The 18,841-nt window shown below is 43.4% G+C and overlaps 1 protein-coding gene across 1 annotated transcript; it reads right to left on the reverse strand.

Annotated features, from left to right (window-relative positions):
* Positions 1-1,785: 1,785 nt before the first annotated feature.
* On the reverse strand, positions 1,786-16,012 carry Ccdc160 (coiled-coil domain containing 160). The gene is made up of 3 exons (XM_070038928.1): positions 15,691-16,012; positions 13,773-13,821; positions 1,786-3,212 (listed from the first exon to the last, which is right to left on the reverse strand). The coding sequence occupies exons 1-3, from the start codon at positions 15,750-15,752 to the stop codon at positions 2,217-2,219; spliced, it is 1,107 nt and encodes a 368-aa protein (XP_069895029.1). The 5' UTR covers positions 15,753-16,012; the 3' UTR covers positions 1,786-2,216.
* Positions 16,013-18,841: the final 2,829 nt, after the last annotated feature.

Consider the following 18,841-nt stretch of genomic DNA (forward strand, 5'->3'; position numbering starts at 1 on the left):
GGGGGGGGTTGGGAGGCTTGAACTCTGGGCCTGGGCGCTCTCCCTTAGTTCTTCAGCTCAAGGCTAGTGTTCTACCACTTGAGCCACAGTGCCACTTCTGGTTTTCTGGTGGTTTATTGGAGATAAGAGTCTCATGGATTTTCCTGCCCTGGCTGGCATTGAACTGTGATCCTCAGTTCTCAGCATCCTGAGTAGCTAGGATTTCAGGCATGAACCACCAGTGCCTGGATTTTCTTTTTTTTTGTCGGTCATGGGGGCTGAACTCTGGGCCTGCGTGCTGTCCCCCAGCTCTTCAGCTCAAGGCTAGAGCTCTACCACTTGAGCCACAGTGCCACTTCTGGCTTTTTCTGCTTTTGTGGTGCTGAGGAATGGAACCCAGGGCCTCATGCATGCAAGGCAAGCGCTCTACTACTGAGCCACCTTCCCAGCCAGAATCTTTTTTTTTTGTCGGTCACGGGGGCTAAACTCTGGGCCTGGGTGTTGTCCCTCAGCTCTTCAGCTGTACACTAGCACTCTACCACTTGCGCCTCAGCCCCACTTCCGGCCTTTTCTGCTTATTTGGTGCTGAGGAATCGAACCGAGGGCCTCATGCATGCAAGACAAGCGCTCTACCACTGAGCCACCTTCCCAGCCCCCAGAATCTTTTTTTTAAGAGACAAGGATCTCATTCTCCTGGGCTCAAGCAATCTACTCAGTAGGCCCAGTGCTGAGACTACAGTTGTGCACCATCATGCCCAGCTGTGAAGGCAGAATTTTATTTTTCTTTTATAACAACTCTCAGGCCTAAAAAAGCTTAACTATTGCTCAGAAAGCTGGTAATAGAACCTAAGTTTTGTGGCTCCCGGTTTGGAGACTTTCCCATCAGGAAAGATACCTAAACCTTTACAATTGTATTCCATCTCTGCAGTGTGTACTTACATTTGCTTCATTGACTTTAAAGGTACCGTGCAAATACAGCTCCAATTACAAGAAGTCTTGATGATTGATATGATCAAATAAAAGCATCAACTAGCTCACCACTTCCACTGAAGGAGAGACTCAGTGCAGTCTACTCACCATACATATAAAACAAATTGTCTTTGCCCAGGCCCCTTTATCGGACTGGATGTCTACATAAATCAAGCTGCCTTACTCTAAGCTTACCTACCTGATACCCAACACTCTTCACTATACTTCTCGCCTGGTAACAGAAACCAGCAAGGAACTTAGAATTTTTTCCTTGAATTTTGGAAGAAATGGGTAAACAACGCCCCTTGCTGGTCAACGTAAGAAAATACAAAAGCCACTGCTGACAAAAGCAGGGCCCTCACAAGGGTCACAGCAATGCCTCTAAGTCTTATAGTCTATGTGACTGGGAAGACAGCAGTAGTGGGGGGAGGGGAAACACTGAATTTTCCCCAAAATGCTTCCATGTGCTTAATTAAGGTTAAACCCCAAAGACAAGAGATAGGACATATATAGATCGTATTTTGTGTGTGTGTGTCAACCCTGGGGCTTGAACGCAGGGCCTTGGCACTGTAACTAAGCATGTTTGCTCAAAGCTAGCACTTTACTACTTGAGTTACCACTCCACTTCTGGCTTTCTTTCAGGTAGTTAATTGGAGCTAAGAGTCTCACCAATGTTTTTGCCCATGCTGGCTTTGAACTATGATCCTCAGATCTCAGCCTCCTGAGTAATAAGGATTACAGTTGTGAGCCACCAGTGCCTGGCCATAAGATATATTTTTGATACCCCATTAAGTCAGAATAAGCCTATAAGATCACAAGTGTTTGCTATGTTTATACACACAATCGATTTTTATTATGCACATCAATGAATACAGATGGAAGACTATTCATACATTAAGGACAGGTTGCTCATGAAACGCTAAAATGTGGTTGATTTGTCTTTGACAGCGATCTGGTGAATCCCTAAGGTCTTGAGTGAAATATAGATAGAGAAGATTTAAAGGTATTTACGGATATATATATTTGTATATATATATATAAAAGAGATTTCCAAAGATGGTTCCCATTTGGATTCTCATAGTAACTTCATTAAAAAGAAAAAAGCAGAAGCTTTGGCATTGATATCTATATGTTTTTGCAGATAGTTGGATTCACCCAAAGTAGAAATTCCATTCTGTCTCGTGTTTTAAGTAGCATACCGAGATTGTACAAGAATCATTGATTTGACTTGATGACTTGCCTGGTGGGAAAAGCTTTTTCTTTTACCTTTAAAAAAAGTCCCCTGAAAATTGGCCGATGGTAGATGAGGACAAGCTCACTGAAGCCAAGTGTTTTCTAAGCATCTCCAGTGCTTTGTTATTTTTTTCTTGCAGGTTTTTCTCAGCTCTCAGTTCATTCTTAATGGCTTGGAGCTCCTCACGAATCTTTGCCATTTCTGTTTCATAATACAATTTGATTTCCTCTTTAATGGATTCATGTCCTACTTCAGTTTGATGTTTTAACTCCCTCACGGCTTCTTTTAAATTTCTGTTCTCTAGGTTCAACTTGTGAATGACTTCTTTGGCTTTCTGTAGCTCTTCGGTTAAGCTCTGCACATCTGTTGTCTTTGGTGGTAGGTTACTTTTTAAAGCTTGGAGTTCCCAGTCATTCTTGAAGAATTTGGTTTCCTTTTCTTTAAAATTGATGGCTTTTGTGGAGAGGTCGTTCTTAGAAGTCAGAAGTTCTTTTTCAGCATGTTCAAATTCCTTTTCGATTTTTCTGCACTTCATATTAAGTTCTTCCAGCTCTCGATTCAGAATATTCAGGCGAACTTGTGGAGACATTTCTTCAACAGTTTTCTTCCTGGCACCTGTTGGAGATGTAGTGGGCAAATCCCTTTTACTCCAGATAGAAGACTCTTCTGTGGTTAAACAGCTTTCTTTGCCTGAAACGTCCAAAGTTGATGATTGACAGGATGCAGAATTGGTGTCTACTTCATTGTTGGCTATGTTTAGCGCTCTTGGTCTTAAGCTTGAGGCTTGCTGCCTTTCATCGAATTGAGATATATATTCTTGCCTCTTCAGTTGATTTCCTTCTTGAAACTTGCTGGAAAAATTATATGTTCTTCCCATGTTCTTGGTCTTCTCAATAGCTATTTGTTCTGAAGATGATTGAGACAAATACGTATTTTCTAGGACATCATGTGCGCTAAAAAATGGAGTGAATATATTCTCTTTCCAGTGTTTTCTTCGAGCATCCATTTCTTTAGGCAGGCCTTCCAGCTCCTGAAAAAGAAAATAAAAAATAAGGTCACTGGCAAATGATGTAGTAGGAAAAAAGAGCTAATCATGTTGGCTCATACACAAAGAAACCTAAGGGCTCTTCTTCAATCACAGTGACTTGGGCCTCAGTTTCCTCCTTTGTACATTGAGAGATCTGCAAACACTAAGTCCTACACTTGCATGTAGCTTTAAAATTCTTCCATCATCTGAAATACATTGACATATTTGGCTATTTACAGTAGATAAAACATGATTTTTTTTTCTATGAGAAAAACACAGGAAAACAGACTGCTTGCAAATGATCTTGTTTGGCCTTGGTGTAATGTGAGGCTTATGATTGGTCCTTATGCATCTTTCATTCATGTAAGGCTTGTGATTGGTGGAAATGGGAACTATGTGCGTACAAGCCTATGATTGGTAGAATTAATAAGCACAAGCATAATATGTTCCTCTTTTGGCCATTTAAGCAAGCTATTTGCTACTCTTTTGGGGCAGTCTAGAAGGCTCCTTTCCTGTTTACTGTCTCTCTGGCATTGCAATATTTAGGCCTCAAATAAAGCCTTGTCTGGAAACAAATGATAGTGGTTTGAAATTAATAGGTTAATGTTCTTCACACCTGTTCTTTCAAGGTGTCTGCTTTTTATTTCTGGTTCTTTTGGATAGGACTCTGTTTGTGCATTCTTTAAAGTGACTAAAACATCAGAGCTTAGTGCAATGGGAGCTGCTTTTAGTAAAATATACCATGCGCACTTCCTTCTGAGTTACTGCCAAATGCCCTTCTGTATTGACCTGTAAATTCCTGCTATTCCAGTCTTAGGCAACACCGCCAAGTATACAGAATTCTATCCATTTCAACAGCAATGTTATGATGACAAGCTAATGTCAACAACTGAAAATATGGATATAATCAAATGTGTTTTACACCAGGTACTGGTGGCTCATGCCTGTAATCCTAGCTTCTCAGGAAGCTGAGATCTGAGGACTGCAGTTTGAAGCCAGCCTGGGCAGGAAAGTCCATGACACGCTTATCTCCAATGAATCACCAGAAAACAGGAGGTGGAGATATGTCTCAAAGTGGTAGAGCGCTAGTCATGAGCAAAAGAGCTTAGGGACAGCATCCAGGCCCTGAGTTCAAACCCTATGACTCCCACAAAACATTTGTTTTTCCTATGACATTTACATCAACTCTAGATTTCAGGTGACTTCTTAGCAGCCTAACTCACAACTAGCACCCACATTTATAAAATTGGGAGAACGAGCTCAGTGCCAGTGGCTCACGCCTGTAATCCTAGCTACTCAGGAGGCTGAGATCTGAGGATCACGGTTCAAAGCCAGCCTGGGCAAGAAAGTCTGTGAGACTCATCTCCAATAAACCACCAGAAAACCGGAAGTGGCGCTGTGGCTGAAGCAGTAGAGCACTTGCCTTGAGCTGAAGAGCACAGGGACAGCGCCCAAGCCCAGAGTTCAAGCCCCACGACTGACAAAAAAAAAAAAAAGGAAGAACAATTTTTTTCCCCAAAAAACTTCTCAAAGGGATTTTTTCTGTTTAATTTTATGATTTTTGTTGGTAGACATCAGTTATACATGGAGGATTTTCATTGTAACATTTTCATTTATACATGTCTACAATGTATCTTGATCCATGACACCCTGCCTCTCACTTTCCCTTGCATTTTTTCCCCTTTGTAAAACAATTTCACAATTTCATGAGTTTTTTGGGGTTTTTTTTGGTCATGAACCTTGACCTCAGGGCCTGGGTGCTGTCCCTGAACCTCTTTGTGCTCAAGGATAATGCTCTACCACTTAATCCACAGCACCATTTCCGGCTTTTTCTTGGATCACTTAAGGGTCTCATTACCTTTCCTGCCCAAGCTGGCTTGGAACTGTGATCCTCAGGTCTCAGCCTCTTGAATAGCTACAGTTAGAGGCGTGAGCCACCAACACCTGGCTCCTTTTCCCTCTTTGAAAAACAATTTCACATTTTTACAAATGTTCTATTTTATTTTATTTTAATTATTATTATTATTTTTGTCAGTCGTAGGGCCTGAACTCTGGGCCTGGACACTGTCCTTTAGCTCTTAGCTCAAGGCTAGCACTCTACCACTTGAGCCACAGTGCCACTTCCAGCTTTTTCTGCATATGTGTGCTAAGGAATCGAACCCAGGGCCTCATGCATGCAAGGCAAGCAATCTACCACTGAGCCACCTTCCCAGCTCCAAGTGTTCTATTTTATAAATGTAAATAAACTATGTAGACCTTACTCATCCATTAGCCCTCCACATGGAATTTGTAATATAAAGTTTTCCTAAAGCACCAAAATATTTGAAACAGTCTCATGAAGTACCCTAAACTGGTTTCAAACTCTTTTTTTTTTCTTTTGTTTTCTGTCAGCTATAGAGATTGAACTTGGGGTCTGGGTACTGTCTAGAGCTCTATTCCTCAAGGCTAGCACCCCTACTACTTTGTGCCACAGCTCCAATTCTGGTTTTCTGGTGGTTCACTGGAGATAAGAATCTCATGACCTTTCCTGCCTTGGCTGGCTTTGAACCGGAATCCTCAGATCTCAGCCTCCTGAGTAGCTATGATTGTAGGCATGAGCCGGGGCATCTGGGTTATAACACATATTCTCTGCTGCAGGCAAGGAAAGAATAAGTTTGATGTCTACCAGTACTGAACACCCCCATCAAAAGCAAAAAGAAAAGAAAAAAACCAGAAGGGACTCACTTGGCTTTTTTTTTTTTTGCCAATCCTGGGGCTTGAACTCAGGGCCAGGGCACTGTCCCTGAGCTTCTTTTGCTTAAGGCTAGCAGTCTATCACTTGAGCCACAGCACCACTTCTGGCTTTTTCTGTGTATGTGGTACTGAGGAATCGAACCCAGGGCTTTGTGCTTGTTAGTCAAGCACTCTACCACTAAGCCACAGTCCACTAAGACACATTTCCAGCCCTTCCCTTGGCTTTGAGGCAAGGGAAAGATGTGTTCTTAAAATGAAGCCTTTGGAAATGAGGGCAAGTAAAACTATTAAAATGGAAAGTTCAGCTGGGTGCCACTGTCACATTTAGAGTGATATGTGAGGATCTAGCTACAGTTTTCTGCTTGTTGATAGACTATTTTGCCATCACTGGGGGTTTGAACTCAAGGATGCTGCCTCTGAGCTCTTTTTGCTCAAGGTTAGCACACTACAACTTTGACCCACAGCCTCACTTCCAGAAAAGAAGGTTGACTTCTGTGTCCAACTTTCCCATCCATCTTTTTCAACAAATGCACACACACATGCATTTTTAGTTCTTTTCCTTGTACCTTTGTAGAATAACCTAGGTATCCAAAAGGAAATGTCTTTCCCCCTACAGCCCAGGCTTATCACAGAACTGAAAAGACTCCATTTATTATATAACTGGCTTCAGACACATGAAATGACTTCACTTTTGCCCCAAAGCCTGTAGTGGCAAATGTGAACTTGTGTTTCCCAGGTCAGTACTTGTTCTGAAATTCTCCTTTATCCATCTGCTAGGTTTCATTTTACACATTGGAGGTTCACTCTTTTCAAAGGTTAGATGTCTTTTGAAGGGTCATAGAAGGAGAGAGAAGAGATGAAGGGAGGGAAGGTAAGAAGGATTGCCCATCGCAAATCAAAAGACAGAAAGGAAAAGATTTGCAAAGCCTTTTGGAATTTCCCTCCCTAGGCTTACATAGGGCAGGGTCAAGGGGTCTCTTGGCTGTTCCTTTTTTTCTCTTTCACTGGCCAGATATCTTTTATAGCTTGATCCCAAATTTAGTCACAGAATGTGGCAGAACTCAGATTGGGGGTACAATTGGCCAGTCATATGTTTCTGTTCACCAGTTGCACGGTTTGCTTTCAGTGCAGAGCAAGTATGCCCAGAGTTCAGACCCCAGGACCGGACCCCCCCCCCAAAAAAAACTATTCTGTACATCACCTTGACAATAAAATATTAAAAAAAAAAAACCTCAGGTAAGTGTACAACCATTCTTAAGTAGCTCTAGAAAAAAAACATACTACTATTAATTGTGAAAAGACACATCCACAAACACACTTCATTTCAAGGTGGAACCCTGAGGGATATGCTACTCTGAAGATGGATATAAGTTAATAATTTGTTTTCTCAGATGTTCAATACATTTTCTGTGCTAGTATTGGGCCTTGAACTCAAGGCCTTAGCACTGTCCCTGAGATTTTTACTAAAGGCTAGCACTCTACCACCTGGTACCAGAGTGGGTATCACTTTTGGCTTTTGGGTGGTTAATTGGAGATGAGTGTCACAGACTTTCCTATCTGGGCCTTGAACATCAATTCTCAGATCTCAGCTTCCTGAGTCACTAGAATTACAGGTATAAGGTACCAGTACCTGGCATAAAATGTTCATTTTTTAAAAATCACATGTTTTACAGAAATTCGATGACAGGTCAGGCTTTTCTTTGTTGCCTAATACTATTTTTTTGTCAGTCATGCTCAAGGATAGGGCTCTACTTGAGCCACAACACCTCTTCCAGTTTTCTGGTTGTTCATTGGAGATAAGAGTCTCTTGGAACTGAGCCAGTGGCTCACGCCTGTAATCCTAGCTACTGACTAGGCTGAGATCTAAGAATCACGGTTCAAAGCCAGCCCGGGCAGAAAAGTCTGTGAGACTCTTATCTCCAATGAACCACTAGAAAACCGGAAGTAGCTCAAGCAGTAGAGAGGTCCTCTTGAGCTGAAGAGTGCAGGGATAGCACCCAGGCCCGGAGTTCAAGCCCCATGACCGCCCCCCCCCCAAAAAAAAAAGTCTCTTGGCCTTTCCTGCCTAGGCTGGCTTTAAACTATGATCTTCATATCTCAGCCTCCTGAGTAGCTAGGATTACAGGTGTGAGCTACCAGTGACTGGCTTGCCTAATACAATTTAATTCAAATTTGGTTTCAAATTTTCATGAATATCCCTTTGCATGCATTTCAATCTGCCTGTAAAATGTAGTTTTTCTTTTTTCTTTTTGGGTCCGGTCATGGGGCCTGAACTCTGGGCCTGGGCGCTGTCCCTCAGCTCTTCAGCTCAAGGCTAGCGCTGTACCACTTTACCACTTGAGCCACAGCACCACTTCCGGCTTTTTTCTTTTTGCTTATGTGGTGCTAAGCGCTCTACCACTGAGGCAACTTCCCAGCCCCTATTACAGCCATGTTTAAGTAGGAACTGGTAAATAGTTCCAGAAGAATGTACGTGTGCGCGCGCGCGTGTGTGTGTGTGTGTGTGCTCGCGCACGCGCATTTACCAGCATTGTGGCTTAAACTCAGGGCCTGGGTGCTATTATATACTTTTCTAGTTTTTATTTATTTTTTGGTTGGTCGTGGGGCCTGAACTCTGGGTCTGGGCGCTGTCCCTCAGCTCTTCAGCTCAAGACTAGCACTCTACCACTTGAGCCAAAGCGCTACAGAGGACTCGAACCCAGGGCCTCATGCATGCAAGGCAAGCACTCTACCACTGAGCCATCTTCCCAGCTCCTATTATATAGTTTTTTTTTAACTAAAGGCTGATGCTCTGCCACTTGAGCCATACCTCCACTTTTGACTTTTTGTTGGTTAAAAGGTGATAAAGAATATCATGGACTTTTCTACCTCAGTTGGCTTTGAACCCTGACCCTCAGATCTCTGCCTCCTAAGTAGCTAGGAGGGCAGTTGTGAAGCACCGGGGACTCGCCACAAGCCTTTTACACCTCACCAAGTGTCCAAAAGGTCTAGAATCCATTATGAGCAACCTCCAGCCATTAGCTTCCCTCTGCTCAATGCCAAGCTTTCAGTCACCACCCAGGGGCAGTAAAGACAAAGGGTCCTCTTAGTGCATGACATTTTCTCTCTTTATTCTTACAGTTTCATTTTTCGCCATCCCCAGATCTGTTCAGCCAAAATGGGAGGAAGTGGGGTGGGGGGAAGAGATCTCCTAAAAAGGAAGTCCCTAGCTTTTGCTTCTTTGCTCAATCCAAGTTTTTTTCTTACTTCTTGGTAGGAGTCTGAACCTTTCTTCTGTATCCAATATTTCCAGGCAAAACAAAGCCAAACCAAACCAAACAAAAACAGAACCAAACCAAACAAAAACAGTATTATCCTCTGCCTACCAGAAGATCTGGTTTGTTTTATCTAAGGAAGCCCCCTATGTTCTAACATAAAACAATCAGATTTGAAACTAAGGATCTAAATGAACTATCTAAAGTCAAAGTAGATCACTTTTTTTTCTTTGTTGGTACTGGGGCTTGAACTCAGCACTTTGAGCTTACTCTTGGCTGGAACTTTATGACCTGATCCAAACCCCCAACCCTGCCTTTTCCAGGTGGGGGAAATGGATTTTTTTTGTTGTTGTAGGTCGTGGGGCCTGAACTCTGGGCCTGGGCGCTGTCCCTCAGCTCTTCAGCTCAAGGCTAGCACTCTACCACTTGAGCCACAGTGCCACTTCCAGCTTTTTTTTTTTTTTTGCTTTATGTGGTGCTGAGGAATTGAACCCAGGGCTTCATGCATGCAAGGCAAGCGCTCTACCACTAAGCCACCTTCCCTGCCCTGGGAGATGGATTGTAATAGATTTGTCTGCCCAGGGCTGACACTGACCTTTACTTCCTCAGATCTCAGCCTCATGAATAGCTAGGATTACAAACATAAGACCCCTGTGCCCAGCTAGAGTAGATTAGTATATTTTATAAGCCAAAATTACGGAGAAAGAAAAAGAAATCCTTGAGAAACAATTGAATGTGGATTATAGGAGAAAAAAGAGAGAGATTAGATAAGCTGATTTTCACCTTTGGTAGTTTCTTGAAGAGTCTCATGGACTTTTATGTTTTTATTTTTTTTGTCAGTCATGGGCCTTGGTGCTGTTCCTCAGCTCTTTAGCTCAAGGCTAGCGCTCTACCACTTGAGCCATACTGCCACTTCTGGTTTTCTGAGTGGTTTATTGGAGACAAGAGTCTCACAGATTGCAACAGCTGGCTTTAAACAGTGATGCTCAGATCTCAGCCTCCTGGGTAGCTAGGATTACAGGAGTGAGCCACCAGCACCTGGCTGTTTACTCTTTTCTAAGTTTACCTAACTTTCATGTCTAACATAAATCAGCCATTTAAGCAACATACCCTTCTCCAGAGAGTTCTGCTACTGAGTAGCAGACTCAGAAAAATCAGGTTTTTATTTTATTTTATTGACAGTATTGAGGTTTGAACTCAAAGCTTCATGCGTGCTAAAGAGACACCATACTATTTGAGTTATACCCCTAGCAAAAGTCAGTTTTTTTTGTTGTTTTTAAATTTTAGTGCCAGTCCTGGGGCTTGAACTCAGGGCCTAGGCACAGTCCCTAAGTTTCTTTTTGTTCTTTTTTTGGGGGTCCAGTTGTGGGACCTGAGCTCTGGGCTTGGCGCTGTCCCTCAGCTCTTCAGCTCAAGACTAGCACTCTACCACTTGAGTCACAGCGCCACTTCTGGCTTTTTTCTTTTTGCTTATGTGGTGCTGAGGAATCGAACCCAGGGCCTCAGGCATGCAAGACAAACACTCTACCACTGAGCCACTTCCCAGCCCCCTAAGTTTCTTTTGCTCAAGGCTAACACTCAAGAATTTGAACCACAGCTCTACTTCAGGCTTTTTTGGTAGTTTAGTAGAGATAAGAGTCTCACAGACTTTCCTGCCCACGCTGATTTTGAACAGTGATCCTCAGATCTCAGCCTCCTGAGTAGCTAGGATTACAGAAGAGAGCCATTGGTATCTGGCCACCTTTTTTTAACCCAAGTTTGTGGTAGGGGTGTAGTTCAGGGGTAGGGTACAGATTTGGCATATGCATGGCCCTGGGTTCTACCCCTAGGACCTCAAAAACACGTACAGTACAGCTAGCTGGGGGCTGGGGGCTCACACCTGTAATTGTAGCTACTCAGGAGGCTGAGATCTGAGGTTCACAGTTCAAAGCCAGCTTGAGCAGGAAAGTCTGTGAGACTTATTTCCAATTAACCACCAGAAAACCGGAAGTGGAGCTGTCACTCAAGTGGTAGAGCCTTAGGCTTGAGCAAAAAATCTCAGACAGTGCCAAGCTCTGAGTTCAAGCTCCAGGATGAGCACAAAAAATAATGTAGGGTACAATTAAAAAGAGAAGAACACGAACTCCAAATTTAAGTGAATTTACTCAGCATCCTCAGGGAAGACGCAGTCTTAATTTCTGTAAGTTGGTGCTTGTTATCCCCGTATTTCTGAAGTCAATTTGCTTCAATCTAAGCAGAAAAGTCATAGTCTTCTCTGAAGGGCATTTTTAACTGATCGCTTTACCAGAAACCTTCCAAATTCCCTCACTGTGTTGCTGAGGCACCAATAATTTCTTTTAAATATTACAACTAGAGTATTAGCATGAACATCAGTTAACAAGGAAGACTTTTTTTTGGGGGGGTCCAGTCGTGGGGCCTGAACTCTGGGCCTGGGTGCTGTCCCTCAGCTCTTCAGCTCAAGGCTAGTGCTCTACCACTTGAGCCACAGCACCACTTCTGGCTTTTTTTTTCTTTTTGCTTATGTGTTGCTGAGGAATGGAACCCAGGGCCTCATGCATGCAAGTCAAGCACTCTACCACTGAGCCACCTTCCAGCCCCACAAGGAAGACTTTGTATTGAGATTTTCCTCCATTTTCTTAAAATTTTTTTTTAAATTTTATTATTTATTTTTATTATTTTATTAATTTTACTATTTATTTTTAATTTTCTCTCTGCTTTCAAAGCATTTCCCACAGTCTGTTATTATATAATATACCAATTGTAAGGTCTGCCCAGGGCCATACAGGCCCTGGCCTCTCCACTTCTTGGCTGTTTCCGCCTAGTATCTATGTCACCTAGGTAACTGGCACACCTGGAGGCAGTCACTTCCCCCTCCCGAGGTCACATCCTGCCGCCCTTACTTCCTCCAGGTGTGCCAGTTACATAGGTGACACAGGTACTAGGCAGAGACAGCCAAGATGGGGGGGGGAGGGGGAAGAGGGGGGAGGAAGGACAGACCTTATACCAATATGCTGTGATTGCCTGGCATCTTCTTTCATCTGGTCCTGGGGCTTGAACTCAGGGTCTGGGGCTGACCCTGAGCCTTTTTTTGTTCCTCAAAGATAGCTCTCTACCACTTGAGCCACAGCTCTAATTCTGGCTTCTTTTTGCTGGTTAATTGGAAATAAGAGTGTCAGGGACTTTCCTGCCCAGGCTGGCTTCTAACCATGATCCTCAAATCTCAGCCTTCTGGATAGTGAGGATTATAGATGGGAGCCACTGGGTCCTGGGCTTCCTAGCATCTTTTGTTGTGCATCCCTACCTATTATCTGCTATATAGCACTCCAGAAATGTTAGTTAAATCAACGATCCTTAATATTTTACCTAATGCTTTTGTAACGGGGACCTAGGAATTAGGACCCTATAGTAAATACTCATGCCAGGAGTGAAAATGTGTAACTTCCACAGCCTTGGCCCAGGATACCAGGAGAAAGACAGCTCTTAATGCCAGAAAGGGGCCCACAGCTATATCTACATATGCAGATTTCTGTCTTTGGTTTTACTTTGCGGTAAACTGTAACAGTGCTATGGGCAAGATCAAGAGTGGATCCCCAATTTTGTCCCAAACTGTAAGTTTGTTTTTCCCTTTAAAAATATAATTTAGATCCGGGCACCGGTGGCTCATGCCTGTAATCCTAGCTACTCAGGGGTCTGAGATCTAAGGATCACGGTTCAAAACCAGCCTGGGCAGGAAAGTTCATGAGACTCTTATCTCCAATAAACAACTCAGAAAACCGGAAGTGGTGCTGTGGCTCAAGTGGTAGAGCTTGCCTTGAGCTGAAGAGCTAAGGGATAGCACCCAGGCCCAGAGTTCAAGCCCCATGACTGACAGAAAAAATAAATAAATAAATAAATAAATAAATATATATATATATATATATATATATATATATGGCATGGCACACATGTACAGGCAGCCAAAACTATTATATATAGAGAAAACAATGTATATATGTGTATATAAAAATTATTTCTATGTAACTAGAGTCAAGCCTTATGGCTACGGAGCTCTGTTAGCATTTTGATTCCAATTGAGATTTAAATGTAGGCTTCAGATGTCTCCACTAGCTTATGAAGTGTTTGGGGGTGACATTTTAGAGCTTAAAATCTTCCCTTGACATTTATTTGGCTTACCTGAAGTCCTGAGACACTTTTCTTTGGATATATATATATATATATTTTTTTTTTTTTTTGCCAATCCTGGGGGCTGGAACTCAGGGCCTGGGCACAGTCCCTAAGTTTCTTTTACTTAAGGCTAGCAATCTACCACTTGAGCCACAGTGCTACTTTTGGCTTTTTCTGTTTACGTGTGTTTACATGGTACTGACGAATGGAACCCAGGACTTCATGCACACTAGGCAAGTACTCTACCATTAAGCCACATTCCCAGCCCTTCTTTGGAATCTCGATAAGGCCTTCCTAAAAGTGTACAGTACATGTAGATGGCCAATGTGCTTACAAAGTTGATAGTTTCTGTTGGGTAAAGGCCCCGTGTTTCTAAGACCCATGAATTTACAGTCAACAAAATTGTACTTACCCTTTCTAAGGTCAACAGTCTTGTGGATAAAATTTTCCTCTGGCTTGAACTGGGAAAACAAAATTAATTCATATTAGTATACAGGAAATAAAATCAACCAGGATGTTAAAATCTATATTTTTACCTGACATGTAACTGTAGCCCATCAGAATATCACCTTTATATTAATAATGATTTTTTTTTTTGTCAGTTGTGGGGCTTGAACTCAGGGCCTGGGCACTCTCTGAGCTTTTCCACTCAAGGATATTATCCTACCTCTTTGAGCCACAGTGCCACTTCCAGTTTTCTGGTGGTTAATTGGAGATAAGGGTCTCATGGTCTTTCCTTCCTATGCTGGCTTTGAACTATAATCCTGAGTTCTCAGCTTCCTGAGTAGCTAGGATTACAGGCAGAGCCACCAGCACTTGGTTCATGTTTTTTTAACTTTGAAGAAAATCATTTTATCTGAGGTGTACACTAAAGTAACAAGTGAGCCAGGCATCAGAATCTCATGCTTGTAATTAACCTAGCTTCTCAGGAGGCTGAGTTTTGAGGACTGTGGTTCAAAGAGAGCCTGGACAGGAAAGTGCTTGAGAGCTTATCTGCAGTTAACCAAGAAAAAGGTAGAAATGAAGCTGTGGCTCAAGTGATTGTGTGCCAGCATTGAACAACCATAGAAAAGCTTAAGGGAGGGCACTTAGGCCCTGAGTTTAAGCCCCTAAGCCCCCCCCCCCCCATACCAGCACCAAAACAGTTAAATAAAAGTTGGAAGTGATATGCTTAGAATGTGATTTGGTCCATCTGTACTTGGTGACTGAGATACTCAGAGAAGTAATTCCCCCTTTTAAGTTGCCAATTCATTTTTCCAACTAGTGTGCCACTTGCCTTCCATTACCAAGTAATACATACATCAAATGGGATAAGAATCATGGTGAGATAATAATGCACAAAGTCGCTGGGAAGGTGGCTCAGTGGTAGAGTGCTTGCCTTGCATGCATGAGGTCCTGGGTTGGATTTCTCAGCACCACATAAGCAGAAAAAGCTGGAACTCGTGCTGTGGCTCAAGTGGTAGAGCGCTAGCCTTGAGCTGAAGAGCTCAAGGACAGTGCCCAGGCCCAGAGTTCAGGCCCATGACTGGCAAACAAACAAAAAAAATGCACAAAGTCTTTCCTCAACTTTATCCTTTCTTGAACAAATTGAGCTACCAGTGGCGGAGGTAGTGGTAGCCTAGTATTTCTCAAGAGCCACCAGGGGAAAAAAAATCACAGTGATCCCAACTTTTGATTTTATTCTTTTAGGGAGCTAAAGTATAGACCAAGTGTCCTGCTGCTTCCCTGGGACAAATTGGGTTATCTGTTTTTAGGCAGATGAGAAGGAAGCAAAGGATCCCTGAGAACTGAGCTGTGTGATTGGTTCTTCTCTCCCTCCCTCCCCTCCTTTCTTTGATATGAGTGTGAAGTTATTCCTTAGTAGAAGAAAACATCCCCAGTCACCTAAACTCAGAAGGCTGAGACTTCATTAGTATGGAAGTCACACTCTTGTTCTAAAGCAGAATCTTTGTATGCATAGTTCTGGTGGGGGTTCTGAGTGAATGGTTAACTGCAACTCTGGCCATAGGAGCTTCCAGTGGAAAGAGGGTGGCTTGGTTTAGATGAGGTGCTACTCGAACCCTTACTGCTGGCTGACACTTTTTACCTTCTCCAACCCAGCCCTGCCACTGGTGGGCCACCCAACACCCTGGATCCCCACCTCTCCATCCCTAAACTCACTCCTAAACCCTGTTCTCTTTTTTTCTTCCCCCAAAGCTCCTCAGCTCCAAAGAGAAATAAACCCCTGCAATGAAGACTTCCTGGATTCCCGGTCCTCTTGTAAAGGGAGCCAGGGGGGAAAGAGGGGTGAAACCCATGGGGAGCCCAGGCATCCCCTTCCATAGACCTACCTGGAACTGGAAGCGCGATCTGGAGAGCCCTTTCCACTCTTTTCCCCGGAGCCGGCTACCATGGGCAGGCTGCAGCCCCCCTGTTTGTTGCTGGCCGCCTTGACTTGGCCAAGCCGGCCCGGGGCGAGTCTCCGCAGTGCAGCGCCAGTTGGGGGCCGCACAGTTGCCTAGCAACTGGCCCGGTCCGATTTAAAGGGACCAGGCGACTAAAGAAGCTAGAGCTTCTTCAGAGCCAAGAACTGGCTTGTCCAGCAGACTCACCAGAGCTTTGAGCATGCCCGATGGGTTAGCCACCAAGGCAACTTCAGACTGAAGAGAAATAAGTAACAGCCCGGGAGTGTAGTCTAGATGGCAACATGTGAGACACTGCGAGGCGACCCCGCCCACTGGGGATTATTACTAAGGGTTGGAATGACTCATAAAGGCACCTGGGCAGGGGATCCTAGTGACGTGAGAAGGGGGTGGGAAGAGTATTGGGGGTTGATCCTTAAGCTTGTGGCTTAAGTAACATGACATGATGGTTTTGCTTTGAGAACTCACTTTAATTCAATTCAGGGTTCCTAACCTGGAGGAAGTAGACACCCCAGCCCCTAGCATCAGCACATTGGCTTAACTAGAACTTCTGTTTGGGTGTAAAGTCCTAAACAGCTTGACTCTGAAGTGTATGCATCTATAGGCATGGACTTTTTTTCTTTTTTTTGAAACTTTTTGGTCCATCATGGGACTTGAACTCAGGGCATTGTCCCTAACGTTTTGAGCCACAGCTCCACTTCTGGTTTTCTGGAGTAAACTGGAAATGTTTCACACACATCCCTGCCCCAGCTGCCTTTGAACCAGCTGGTTTTGAACCGTAACCCTCAGTTCTCAGCCTCCTGAATAACTAGGATTACTGGTGTGAGCCACTGAAGCCTAGCCTTTTTTATTTTTTTTAATTTTTTAATTTTTTTTGTCTTTTTTTATTTTTTTATTTTTTTTGGTCGATTATGGGGCCTGAACTCTCGGCCTGAGCCCTGTCCCTCAGCTCTTCAGCTCAAGGCAAGCACTCTACCACTTGAGCCACAGTGCCACTTCTGGATTTTTCTGCTTATGTGGTGCTGAGGAATCAAACCCAGGGCCTCATGCATGCAAGGCAAGCGCTCTACCACTGAGCCACTTTCCCAGCCCCAGCCTTTTTTTTTTTTTTTTTTTAATTTTTAAATGGTGCCAGTCCTGGGGCTTCAATTCAGAACCTGAGCATTATTCCCTTAGCTCTTTTCACTGTAGGCTGGCATTCTATCACTTGAGTTTTATGGCTTTAACTGCCCTAACTGGCTTTGAGCCAAGATAGTCATATCTCACCCTCCTTAGAAGGTAGGAGTACAAGCATGAACCACAGGCACCCACCTTTACTTTCTTAATATTTTAAAGCTTGTTTGGAACTTGCAGGATTTGGCTGAGTGATAAGTCCATGATTTTTATTATCTTATAGATTTCAGTGGTGGTCTTTTGTTGATAAATGATCTACTGAGACTTTGGTGAATCTAGTTCTTCAGTAGGGATTCTACAACCAACACAGTGGGTCTGGCCAAGGGTCTGAAGCCTAAACACAGTGAGATGGAGGTATCATACCAATGTATGATTCTTGGTCATGTCAGAATTTTTTAGGAAGCATCAGAATAAAAGGAAATATTGGCTCTGGGATCTCAAGTGCAACGAGGTTTAAGTACACTTTAAGAGTGACAATCTAATTTTATAAGACCTAACAAAGCAGCGACTTAGGAACAATACCAGGATATATTTCCAAAGTTCAAAACTTTTTGGGAACCGGATCTAACCTGTGTTTGGAGCTGGCAACACTGCTTTCAGGTGCCTTGAGGCCTATTTCTCAGCCTGCCTTTTTCCTCCATGAAGAACCAAAGTCAACAAAGATGGGAGGGAGGAATAGGTCTAATGTCAATGTATGTTTTATTATAGATTGGTCAGAATTAGTTTGTGGGATTCTGATCAAATTTCTTTCCTTGATATTGTCTTGGTGTTTATCATTTATCTCAGAAGGGCTATTTATTCTTGCTTGATCTAAGATCCATTATTAATCCAATAAAGGAATCTTTCTTAAGTACTCTGTGTTTCAGTTTCCTCATGTACACAATGGGAATAATTGTAGCTTACCCATACTGAGTGTTGTGAAGAATAAGTTCGTTAATATTTCAAAGAAAAGCTTTAGGGCTTCACACAGGGTAAATCCTAGGGAAAGATTTGCTACAATTATTATCCTGTCCTATAAACACTAAACATATCACTATTCTTAAGTATAAATGAAACCACACTAATCATGATGACACAGGGTGGGCTCAGGAAGATGGAATCTGAGATTTTTTTTTTGTCAGTGGTAGGGCTTGAACTCTGGGCCTAGGTGCTGTCCCTCAGCTCTTCAATTCAAGGCAAGCACTCTACCACTTGAGCCACAGTGCCACTTCCGGTTTTCTGGCAGTTAACTGAAGATGAGTATCACGGACTTTTCCTGCCCGAGCTGGCTTTGAACTGAGATCCTCAGATTAGCTAGGATTACAGGTGTGAGCTACTGGTGCCCTGCCAAATAATCTGAGATCTTGTTTCCAAGAATTCTAAACTTTTTTTTGGGGGGGGGGAATCCGGTCGTGGGGCCTGAACTCTGGGCCTGGGCACTGTCCCTCAGCTCTTCAGCTCAAGGCTAGCGCTCTACCACTTGAGCCACAGCACCACCTCCGGCTTTCTTTTTGCTTATGTGGTGCTGGGGAATCGAACCCAGGGCCTCAGGCATGCAAGGCAAGCACTCTATCACTGAGCCAACTTCCCAGCCCAGTATTCTAAACTTTTTTTTTTTTTTTTTTTTTTTTTTTTGTCGGTCGTGGGGCTTGAACTCTGGGCCTGGGCGCTGTCCTTCAGCTCTTCAGCTCAAGGCGAGCGCTCTACCACTTGAGCTACAGCGCCACTTCCGGTTTTCTGGTGGTTTATTGGAGATAGGAGTCTCACGGTCTCTCCTGCCCGGGCTGGCTTTGAACCTCGATCCTCAGATCTCAGCCTCCTGATTAGCTAGGATTACAGGCGTGAGCCACCAGCGCCCGGCTCAGTATTCTAAACTTTTATTTCAAATAGACTTCCAAGCTCTCTGTAAGCAATCTCAACCTATTCT

Source organism: Dipodomys merriami, unplaced genomic scaffold (assembly GCF_024711535.1).
Source record: "Dipodomys merriami isolate MVZ:Mamm:240054 unplaced genomic scaffold, mDipMer1.0.p SCAF_3, whole genome shotgun sequence".
NCBI classification, from domain to species: domain Eukaryota; kingdom Metazoa; phylum Chordata; class Mammalia; order Rodentia; family Heteromyidae; genus Dipodomys; species Dipodomys merriami.

What these genes read in the sequence shown, in the direction of transcription:
- Ccdc160 (XM_070038928.1), bottom strand. Translation starts at nt 15,752, where the DNA reads ATGGTAGCCGGCTCCGGGGAAAAGAGTGGAAAGGGCTCTCCAGATCGC. An exon ending in GATCGCGCTTCCAGTTCCAG is followed by an intron (nt 13,822 to 15,690) that starts GTAGGTCTATGG and finishes TTGTTTTCCCAG; the next exon opens with TTCAAGCCAGAGGAAAATTT. An exon ending in GACTGTTGACCTTAGAAAGG is followed by an intron (nt 3,213 to 13,772) that starts GTAAGTACAATT and finishes TTTCTTTTTCAG; the next exon opens with GAGCTGGAAGGCCTGCCTAA.